Below are 11,608 nucleotides of genomic sequence, written 5' to 3' on the forward strand. Positions count from 1 at the left end.
GGGGGGGGGGGCGCTTTGGGTGACAGCTGCTTTATTTCATGATGTCTTTTCAAAAGTAGGACATGTTCTTAGTGATTACCATGATAGATGTCTTTCTGCAGGAAGGAGCGTTGGAGAGTTGAAACAACATATTTGTGGAAGTTAGAACCTGCTCCTTTTTGAGGTTTCTTGGTAGATAAGAAACTAACTGGACCTTTCCACTTGGTCTCTATACTTCATGGCTTCACATCAGGACTTCAAAATACAGATCATGGACTTTGTTCTGAGAAAGAAAATTGCCCTCAGAAATTTTGTCTGATGACAAAAATTATTTCCCAGGATGTTCAGTTGCATCATCCAATGGTCTTCTCTGCCTTCTAAGCTCTTATAGTCTTCCAGTCTGACAGTTTAAATTCTGGAATATGCAAAAGATAAGTTTGCAAATCCTTAAGAAAGCAGAAAGTAATATGATTCAAGTTCCCAAGATTTTTTTCTCTTGTGCCTTGCTTGGCTTATCTGTGATAGTATAAGCTGCACAGGAAGTGAATATATCAATATACTTATATAAGGCTCCAATATTCATTCTTGTCTCTTCTCTCAGTGACATATGGAATGACAAGTTCCAATGCCTATTACTACACTAAAGTGATGTCTGAGCTCTTCCTGCAGACCTCTTCGGATGGCCGTGTCTCATTCCAGTCCATCAGCAGCATGGCTGACTTCTGGGTGGTGAGTGCAAATCTGGCCTGGCATGGGGAACTCCGGAAATCTCAGCTAGACTGGGATATTCAGTTCCTCTGAATGTGCTACCTAGTGATTTCAGCAAGGCATTTTGCTGCCACAAGCTTTTGACAGCTACTAGTAATAATTAGAATATAATTTGCATGGAAAATATCAATTGATTTAAAATATAATTTATCCCTATGTTCAGTGTGGCCAGAATACTGGCTAGGCTAAGTGTTGTGTGTGCCCAGAAGAGCCCACTCCCCAGTAACGTACCATTTAAACAGGCAGGACATAACAAAAAATTGCTGTGATATGATGCTCATTGTACAGATAGGGAGGATTGGCCTGGAGAGGCCAAGTGATTTACTCCAGATTTCTCTGCAGTAGAAATGGCTTTGAATCCTACAGTCCAGTGTCGTCATGTTGGTGTCTTACTAATAGACCTATGTCCATTTGCATGGGCAATTGTAGGAACAGCATACTTAACCTGCCTGTAATTCATGCCTGGGCTGGTCTGATCTATAAATCCTTTATGAAGATGCTGGAATTAAATTTTCTCTGGCTTTTAACAAAGAAAATAATGAGGGAAAAAGATGTCTGGGGTCTAACACATTTCTATCAGAGACCTGGTGAAGGAATAATGTGAACCACAGTGAATGCTGTTGAGATATTGCATCCGCTTATCGCTGACAGCCAGAAATTTTGTCATATTTAAAAAGTACAGTGAACTATGGCACTATTGGTTTTCTCCCACTGTTTCCAGGGCACTGGCACACACCCTTTTCGTAATTCACACCCCATGCCAAGGCAATTCCTTGAGACTTGTGCTCACTGAAGTGGAAGGGACAAAGAGAATTGCAGAGCTCTTGTCTCTTCATTAGCCCAACAAGGTCCAGCAACCATATTTACAGGCCTGTGAGGAGACAACCCTGCTGCCCAGCATCTTCTACCACCAGCCCTGGTCTTTCCCCGCCTTAGCATATATCCAACACAAGCTTCTACTTTCCATCTTGGGGATTTGAAAGGGGTGGGTCAGGTCTTACTATCTCAAGCCCAAGCTAAGAAAATTCCTCTGTTGTGTGGGCTATGAGGAAGTTGTTTTCCTCTCCCTCTCTTGCAGTATGCACAAGGCCCGCTTCTGGATAATCTTTACTGGACAAAGTGGTACAACAATGAGTCCCTGGCAGTGCACAGCACCCAGTCATACATCTATTACGAGAACCTGCTGCTGGGTGTCCCACGCATGCGGCAACTGAAGGTGAAGAACAATTCCTGTCTGGTCCATAATGACTTCAAGGAGGAAATCTCAGGCTGCTATGATGTATACTCAGAAGACAAGGAGGAAAGGATCTCCTTTGGGCTCATCAATGGAACAGCGTAAGCACATTTTCTGCTGTTCGGGATTAGAAAATCCAAATTAGACTCCTAGTTAAAATAAGATCTGCTGAGCTGCAGGATGCCAGGGGTTGAGTTTCTCACATAAGGCTGGGATTCCCCTTGCAGCCAGAGGCAGCAAGTCCTTTTTGTCTGTCAATAAGGCCAAGCATAGCCAAGGAACCTGCAGAATTTTCCCTCCATAGTATCGCAAGTCATGTTGTGTCACTGCTGGGAAGCACTAGATCAGAAATCTAACAATAGTGAGGAACTGATGTAGGCTCAGATCTGGAATAGGTATTAAGTGTCAACTCTAATTAAAAACCGCTCTGTCCATTGAAGATATAGTCTAGTTTCTCCTGGCTACAAGGTCATATTCATGCCTTTGCTTATGGCTTGTCTGTTGCAGGTGGAGGTACCATTCTGAGGAGGAGCTGGGTGGCTCATCTCACTGGGGAAGACTAACTAGTTACAGTGGGGGAGGATACTACATAGACCTCAAGTTGACGAAAGAAGAGAGTGCTGAAGCCCTGAAAGTCTTGAAGGAGAAATTGTGGCTGGATCGGGGGACACGAGTTGTCTTTATCGATTTCTCTGTGTATAATGCAAATATCAATCTGTTCTGCGTTCTGAGGTAAGCTGAGTCCCACTGAAAATTATTTTGCCTCTTGCTTCTTCCTCAGTGCCAAGTTTATTAAAATGCAAATATTTTAATACAGTCCACCAGGTGGGTAGGACTGAGTGGCGTCAGTAGACACTGTATGGATTAGTATGAAGACTTGGTCTTCCTGACATAACCAGTCACACTTCTCTTCACCTTTCACTCATTCCTATCATGGGCAGTGAAGCATCAGAGATTAAGGCTGTGTAAACACATGTACCACTCTTCCACTCATGGTTTGGCAGATGGCTCATCATTGTGTTTGATGCCTCTCAAAATTAACTGAGAGTCTCCATCCCTCTGTTTGTAATTATCAGAGTCTTCTTGTCCCCTTCAAGGTTAGTGGTTGAGTTTCCAGCCACTGGTGGTGCAATTCCCTCCTGGCAAATCCGGACAGTCAAGCTTATACGATATGTCAGCACATGGGACTTCTTCATTGTTGCTTGTGAAATTGTCTTCTGTGTCTTCATTTTCTACTATGTTGTGGAGGAGATTTTGGAGCTGCGTATCCACAAGCTTCAATACTTCACCAGCATCTGGAACATCCTGGATCTAGTTGTCATTCTGGTGAGGATCTTGCACACTCTTTTGGGGGTAGCAATGGCAGAGAGGTATAAGAGCCAAAAGAAATGAAGGAATGGGGAAACTGGTCTAGATAAGACAAGAGCTCGCACATATTTTGCTCTAATAGTAAAATGAACTAGCAGAGTAAGTGGACACATGGTGTTCTATCAGCTCTTAGAAGAAAATTCTTTTCTTAAAGATGCCTGAGACTGTGAAGTCAAGGCATCATTCAGCACATTATTACCTTATTTTCATCTCCCACCAGTAGACTGCAGTTGTGAAGTGTGATACCAAGGAACTCTGTGACACTTTCATTTCTGTGGAAAGCATAGGTACAGTGGTCACTGAAGACTCTTCCTCTTTGCAGCTCTCCATTGTTGCTATTGGGTTTCACATCTTTCGCACCATTGAGGTGAACAGACTGTTGGGAGAGTTGCTGAAACACCCCAACACCTACGCAGACTTCGAGTTCTTGGCGTTCTGGCAGACACAATACAACAATATGAATGCAGTCAACTTATTCTTTGCCTGGATCAAGGTATTGTAGGGGGTCTGGGAGGTGCCAGGCCTCCAGTCTCAGACCTCTTCCTCTAGGTAGCTTGGGGGTTGACTCTTCCATCCCTCTGAGTGAATGAGAGTAACAGCTATGTAACAGAGGATTTTCCTCTCAAAGTCACATGCTCTGTTTTGTGGTAAATCCAGACAATTTTTCAACCTGTGTTATGAGGCCAGTTATATGGAGATAGTGGGTAGGGAGAGGAGCTCAGATGTTGTGGTGTGAAAGTGGTTTAGAAAATGCTCAGTACAACATAACTTTTTCCATCCTCTATTATTTTAGTATTTCGGAGGATAATCTGCCAAGCAACCATACCTTTCATGATGGCCACCCAACAACTAGAAATGAGCCATCTGTTGGCATGGACTCTGCATTTCAACCAAAGCATCTTGGCATGGTGGAAAGCCACACTGTACTTGTGGCTCCTCATTAGCTTCAAGACATTTGCCCTTATAGCCTTCCCTCTTTACATTTTTCCCTTGACACAAGGAACAGTCATGTGTTTATGATCCCACAAGAAGATGGTGGCACACCTGGGACAAATATCCTGAACACTAAGCCACCATTCCCCTATCCTGGCTGTCTTCTCTGTCCTTTGGTACTATAGTGAACCTCTTGTCTTAGTAAGCTTGCAGATATGAGAGAGAATGATCTAGCTGATGGTTTGGCCTAACTTTGTTCCTGTTCTTTCTTCTTGCAGATATTCAAGTATATTAGCTTTAACAAAACAATGACCCAGCTCTCCTCCACATTGGCACGTTGCGCCAAGGACATCCTGGGCTTTGCCATTATGTTCTTCATTGTCTTCTTTGCCTATGCCCAGCTGGGTTACCTTCTTTTTGGGACTCAAGTGGAAAACTTCAGTACCTTTGTTAAATGCATGTAAGTGTGTAAGTCAGAACCATGTTTCCATCATTTTGTCAACAGAATTTTAACTGGTTTTTAACCTCTCCCCAACTGCAAATCTGAATGTCAATCAGATACCTGTTCAATAAAGCCACAGTCCTCCAGCTGTGACATGGACAAAAGAAAGCAGTGAGAAAATTTATGGTTATAGATAGATTTCTGGTTGTATGATGTGTATTGGTAGGGATGCAAGTAGCTGATCCTACCAGACTTTGAGACTCCTTGCAGCCCTACAACTCAATGGAAAACCCAGCCTTTCCGTGGGAGCATTTAGTGAGAAGTTTCAATTTGTTAAGCCTAGAGAGCTTTCCCTTCATGTAGAGATTTTAGGCTCACCAAGGGTACTCAACACATGGCGTAGCTTAATGTCTTTCTGCAGAAAAGCATCATAGCTCAGCTGATAATTTAGTTCTTGTTCTGCAGGACCTCTTGTTACCTTCTCACCTGCTATAGGTCTGTAAAGGCAGTAGAAAGGCACTGTCTGACTGGCACTGAGACCTTGGAAAAATTGTTTTTCTGTACACTGTCAGATGGCTTTAGGGTAAACTTCTGAAAAGGGGTAAACTTCTGAAAGAATAAATTTCTGAAAAGTAGTAGTCTTATGTTAATTTGAATATAAATTCAACATGAAGTTTTCTAAAGTATGCTGTCTCATAGTCTAAATAAGATTAAGTAGGCATTTTCAAAGAGATAAAAGTAATTTCTTACTGTAAGGAGACACTTCAACTTCACTGAATTGGGGCTTTTTAAACCAAAGAAGAGGAAGCAATGCCATATTCATCATCCTTAGACCTGGAAAACATTTCCAGCTCTCCAAATAGTCCAAAGGCAAGGAATCTCAAATGGAATTCTGCATTTTACAGACAGGAGTTTTGGGCTCCAGGCTCTCAAGATCCTCTTCCCTGCACATGACTTCACAGACTGTATCTTTCTGCCTGTCTTTTTTTTTTTTTTTCTTTCTTTCTTTTTCTTCTCCTTTCATTTTTTAATTGGACAATACTTCTTAATGAGGGTCATTTCACTGATCAGTCTCCAGGGAAGTCCCACAGATAATATAGCAAGACACCTGAGTGGTATCTGCTACAGCATCATTTTCCAACCTGTGTTCCACAGGCCTCTGGCATCCAGGTCCTGCCTTTAAAGGGTCTACAAGTGAACAGAGATAAGCAAACTTGTGATCAATAGAAACTTGCTTCATTATAGGAGCTATGAATTGCAAAAATTGAAGAGCATTGTCCATTACTAACATCCTCTTCACGACCTTATGAACTCTCTTGAAAGAGAAGGCTTCAGTGAGTCAAGTGCCTTTATAAGGGAAAATTCAGGTTGGTTTTGTGGGTTTTGCCTGGTTTTTAACTGCTATTTAGATCAAAACACACTTTGGACAACTAGAAATTTGTGTGGAAACCATGTTTCACTTTCCAGCCAGCTCTTGCTCTAATCAGGTCAGTTCGCTTAACCCCTGAAATACTGCAGGTAAATTTAACTCACCAGTCAGACTGAGTGCCTTAGACCCTGCTCTGGCTTGGGCCTGTGACCATTTGGGCTGCAGGCAGGTTCAGGGTTCACCTCAGGACTGTCTGAAGATGTAGGATAAATTTATGTGCCTTTGTGTGACCTTGTGCTCTTTCTCTCCTCCAGCTTCACTCAGTTTCGGATAATTCTTGGTGATTTTGACTACAATTCCATTGACAATGCCAACAGGGTCCTTGGGCCTATTTACTTTGTCACCTATGTGTTCTTTGTTTTCTTTGTGCTCCTGGTAAGCAAGAAAGCCCTTCCTGTTCCCATATTGACAGCAGTGTTTGTGAGACCCCTCCTGGTAGTCACTGAGTTAGGTGCAGTGCAAAAGCTTAGAGAGAAAAGAGGTTTCTGTTGTGGTAGCTCCGCAGTGCAAATAGACCAAAGTAGACAAAAAGCACGTCATTGAAATTGGGGATTTGATGATGAGGGATATTGAGAGCCATATTCACATCCTTTAGGGTGAAGACTAAAACTGACTGGGAATACCACTGATTTGGTATTTGAATTCAAGGGGATCAGTTCAGCTGCTCTGTAGCAGGCAATGAACAAAGCATGGGGACAGTCTCTGGCTTTCTAGGCAATGGATGCAGGGGGATGCTCATAATGACCAAGTTAAACAGTGCCAGGAATCCAAGTGTAACCTAAGATCTTGCAGGAGAGGCTACCAAAGATGGTATTTGAACTGGGTATCTTCAACCACTCCTTTAACTGCAAGGACCTCCCTCACAGTGAGAAAGCACTTCATCCACTTTAATTTGCCCAAGGGATACCCCATGTGGAAACAGTCCCTTGTTTAACTAAGCCCTGCACGTCTGTGCCTGTCTCTGTCTCTTGCTCCTTCATGAGCTACTGAAGCAGGCAAGATGCCTCATGCTTATTCATATCTCTTCTTCCTATTTTTCTAGAATATGTTTCTGGCAATCATCAATGACACCTACTCAGAAGTCAAGGAGGAGCTTTCAAGCCAGAATGATGAGCTGCAGCTCTCAGACATCTTGAAGCAGGTGATGAATAGTGAAAGCTGTGCTACTTTCTAGCTAAATACTGAAGCAGTTTCTGAAAGTTCATGACGTATATGAAATTTACTAGAGAAAATAGTGGTTGCCAAGTGCAGGCCCACCTTCTTGGTGCACACAGGATTTGCAGTTCCTTTTGGGGATAAATCAAGCTCCCAGATCCTTTGGCAATGAGAAGATGAAAAAGCAGGGCTTGGGGGAATCCTGTTATTTGATCATGCTGGTAGTGTTTCTGAGAGACTTTTCTTCCCAGGAAAGTCTCTAGACAAAGCTTGATAGAGTCCTTGATAGTCCTTGATAGAGTGTACTTTGATCAATAAATTGGCCGGTCCTATTTTGCTAAGCTGAGCATGTTACAGCAGTGCAAATCTAGTGGGTTATATCTGTATTTCCCATGGGAAGTTCCAGAAAAGGTCCTGGAAGGTTACAGCTCTGTGCTGTGGGACCAATATTCTGCAAAGAGTATTTGAGACATTATCTTAAACAGCTGATGACCAGGGGATGAGATAGAGTCGGGCAGAGAAAAGGAGAGGACAAACTTTGCATGGAGACTTCAGCTACCATGTTGGTGTTGCTTTGAAGGTGTGATCCTAGTTTAGAGATGGGGTTCATTCAGCAGTGTTGCATATTTGCCTCTGGGAAGCTTATCTCCCTGTATTACTTGGCATCTGCCAACCCATACTACATTGTGCTCTGCCCTATTTTTCATTGTTCTGCCTGTATGATTCCATGGCTGTTTGCACCCTTGGTAACAGAGCTACAACCGGACGCTCATGAGGCTGAAGTTGAAGAAAGAACAGATTTCTGATGTGCAGAAAGCACTGCAAAATGGAACGAAAGAACTGGACTTTGAAGACTTCAAGAACAGCTTGAAGGAGTAAGTGAGTCAGCTTGAGGGTTGTCTACCTAGCCCTTTCTCTTGGTAATACAGGTAATTTAAATTCTCTGGTTTTCGAGACTGGGAGGGCTGTTAGCTCAGATCTTGGCAATGTAAGACTCAAAAAAACCCCAGAAGGTAGTTATCATCTTTCCTCAGATGTTTAAACTGTTTTAAATAGGTTTGTGTTACTATCTCTTTCGCATGTGGGATGTTTAGGTTTTTCACTGGCAGGAGAAAACAGTATACTCATTTCAAAAGAAGTGTTCCTGTACTGTTAGAGCTTAACAGTGTAATTCAGTGCTTTGAGCTTTCTCATTCTATTCTTTTGCAGACTGGGCCATGCAGACCATGAGATCACAGCAGCCTTCTCCAGGTTCGACAAAGATGGCAATCACATCCTTGATGAAGAGGAGCAACAGCAGATGAAGCATGACCTAGAGGCAAAAAGGGTAAAAAAATGGGCAAGGAAAGAAACCCCTTCTTTGGTAGAGATCACTCCAAACTGGTCTCAGGAATCTTTGGGTTTGTGGTATAAACTAAGCAGGCAACTCAAATACAGCTCCAACTCTGCCTGGATAGCAGCTGAGTATATCACTGCCTGTGAAGCTGACACTGAGTTAGTATCCAACTTTGCAGGAGTTTCTTTATCTATCTTCTAGGTTGCTCTGAGTACAGAGATTGAAAATTTGGGGAAATCCTGTGGTGACAACAACCTGGATGAGAATCTGACCTACCTGGAAGCAAGGAATAATCATGCCAATAAGGCCACCTGGGTCTCCAAAGTAGAGTTTCAAGTGTATGTTTGTGCTGACAGTAGTTTAATCCCTCTGCAAGTGAGGGGTCGGATTTCCTGCTGCTTCCTTCCCTGGTGTAACTGTTTACACTGATGCTGAGCAGTTTCAGTAAGATCTTGCCCCTATTTATCTTGCATAAGTGTCAGTGAGCAGGTCAGGAGAGAACTGGGACAGTTCCTGTAATGTAGTTTGCTTGTTCCTGTAAAAGATTGAGTTAAGAAATTTTGCTTTCTGCCTCTTGAATAACCTCTGCAGCTGTCAGCTGGCCACAGACAATATACTGTCATGTTTCAGGCCAGAAGGTAGCCTGGATAACTGGGCCAGGGGAAGTTGATACCTCTACAGAAGGTCCTGTGGGAATAAATATCCTCAATTTATAGCCTAGTTGGCCTTCATCCTCCAGATCTGAGAATTACATTGTTCCTTACACAGGAGGAGCATGGGATAAATACAGCACAGAGAATCAGGACATCCTGATTCTGCTACTGAGAAAATCCACATAGGGCCGTATCAAAGGAGAGGCAGGTGCAATATTTAATAATGGGATTGTATTGTGGCTGGACTGTTACCCAAACTGGTTGGGAACCATCCTAAGCAGTAACACTGATTACAGCTGAAAACACAATGTAACAGGGAGTTATGTCTTCAGTGGGTATGAATCAATTATCTGATGTGGAGCATTCAATCATGTTTGAGGTCTGGCCCATTGTCCATAAGATGTCTGCTGAAAATCCTACTGTTCATTACAAGAAAAAGCTTGCAAATACTCTCCATGTCTCCCCCAGCCTCCTGCAACGTGTGCTGCAGCTGGAACAGTCCATAAACAGCATTGGTTCCAAGATTGATGCAGTGGTGAGCAAGCTAGACACTCTGGAAAGAAACAAACTGAAGAGAAAGGACCTGTTGGGCAAACCACTGGATAATGTTAGCAAGGTTGGTAGCTCTCTATCATGCATTTGATCCAGCTTCAGGGTATGTGACCAGCCCTGCTGTGCGAAAGGGCCTAGTATCATCTTTGCTTTTCCAGTCACCATTGACATAAGACAAAAAGGACTGGGCAGGGTCAGCATTGTACAATCAAGCCTTTTCTATTCAAGCAAAGTGACACAAAGCCTCTTGCTTTCATGTGCCCTCACTTAACCATGGTACCTTTTAACATACCTTCCAGCTCCTTTGAGGCCAAACTCATTCCTGTGGCAGTGGGTACAATTCACTTGTCTTCAGTTGCTTTGTACCTACTTAACCTCAGACATAAAAACCCCGCCATACTGTCCTTCCCAGCAAGAGCAGCTCATGACAGTGTTGTGGACTGTGATCTTAACCACATCTTGCCTGTGGATTATCTATCATACAGGTGAAGGTGGCAGATTGTTAGTGGTATGCCCATAGCATTTATTGCAGAATTGTGACTTTTGCCAAAGACTGCCTATATCCAGTCAACCAGCATATTTTGGGTCTTCAGCTTTAAAGTCAAAGGCAGCAAGGCATGTGGGAGCCATGTCATTACCTCATATTTTTACATCTTTGATAATGAGAATAGCCAAAGAACACAAAGTGACCTAGCTGAGTCAGAAAGAAGCCTCTCTTTTGCAGAGTAGTCTTATGATCCATTCCCATCTGAGAGTGTTTTGGGGATCCTACTTCTCATGTGACGATGCCTGAAAGCATATTCGAGTGTTTGCAATTTGCTTTGCCACAACATTTCTGTGAATGTTCTCATAGAGGGTAAAAAAGGATGAATCTCCTAATTTATCTAATGCTTGAATGTGCATTCATCAGTATCTTGCATCAAACAGTATATTGGATCTTTAATAGGTAGGCAGGCTTGTACTAATATCTGGAAGAATGTGGGAAGATATTTAAGTATTATACACACCTTGTCTCTCTCCTGGAGTGTTGCTAGATTTCTTGGTAGCTTTCTAACATTGCAGGTCACTCTTCCTTCTGCTTCACAGGAGGAAGAACCCAGCCAGGAAGAGCTGCTCCCCCAGAGACTAGACCAGCTGAGGAAAGAAGAAGCAGAAGGTTGGGGGATGGAACATGTTCGAGGAAACAACCTGAGTGACAACTCTTCCCAAAATGGGATCTATCCCATCTTGTCCAGGTCAAGTGTGTCTCAGGTGCCCAAGAACATCCAGCCACAGTCTGATGCATGCTTCTAGTGAATAGCCCAGTGCTCCCAGTGTGGCTCCCATGGTACTAAGTAACTGTCAGTTGTTTCTCCACTGTTAGAATAATCCAGGCAGTTGGACATAGACACCAGTGTTGCCAGGAACTGGTGATGTGAAAAATCAGGAATGCTCTTTTCCAGTGTAATGATGTATAATGTCACAGAGGTAGAACTTCTGCCCCCGATATTTCTGGAGTAGGCTGAAATTTGGGACCGGGTGATGTATCAGGTTTCTGCCTCTGAACAGGCTGATGCAAAGACTTTTATTTATCCTTTCCTAAAAAGTAGAGACCCCAGAACTCTCTGAACACTTGTGTCCAGGTAGGCATATTGCAATTTCACACACACACACACAATTGTCTGCAGGACACAGATGTGGTTATCATGTAAACAAAGCAGAATAAATCATTAGTATGATATGGAAAGGAGAAATTTAGTTGTCTGTGCCTACCTGGTTG

The 11,608-nt window shown here is 43.0% G+C and overlaps 1 protein-coding gene across 1 annotated transcript in view; it reads left to right on the forward strand.

Moving 5' to 3' along the window:
* The window catches only part of PKD2L1 (polycystin 2 like 1, transient receptor potential cation channel), a 16,213-nt gene extending 5,071 nt beyond the window's left edge, over window positions 1-11,142 (forward strand). The window contains exons 3-15 of the mRNA XM_026851286.1: window positions 581-708; window positions 1,826-2,082; window positions 2,489-2,713; window positions 3,079-3,307; window positions 3,672-3,842; window positions 4,561-4,742; window positions 6,408-6,528; window positions 7,196-7,294; window positions 8,062-8,183; window positions 8,518-8,635; window positions 8,846-8,982; window positions 9,766-9,913; window positions 10,936-11,142. Of these exons, the coding sequence (XP_026707087.1) occupies window positions 581-708; window positions 1,826-2,082; window positions 2,489-2,713; window positions 3,079-3,307; window positions 3,672-3,842; window positions 4,561-4,742; window positions 6,408-6,528; window positions 7,196-7,294; window positions 8,062-8,183; window positions 8,518-8,635; window positions 8,846-8,982; window positions 9,766-9,913; window positions 10,936-11,142 (2,144 nt within the window). The remainder of the gene's footprint in view (window positions 1-580; window positions 709-1,825; window positions 2,083-2,488; window positions 2,714-3,078; window positions 3,308-3,671; window positions 3,843-4,560; window positions 4,743-6,407; window positions 6,529-7,195; window positions 7,295-8,061; window positions 8,184-8,517; window positions 8,636-8,845; window positions 8,983-9,765; window positions 9,914-10,935) is intronic.
* Window positions 11,143-11,608: the final 466 nt, after the last annotated feature.

Source organism: Athene cunicularia (genome assembly GCF_003259725.1).
Source record: "Athene cunicularia isolate RWA chromosome 6 unlocalized genomic scaffold, athCun1 chr6_part1, whole genome shotgun sequence".
Classification (NCBI taxonomy): domain Eukaryota; kingdom Metazoa; phylum Chordata; class Aves; order Strigiformes; family Strigidae; genus Athene; species Athene cunicularia.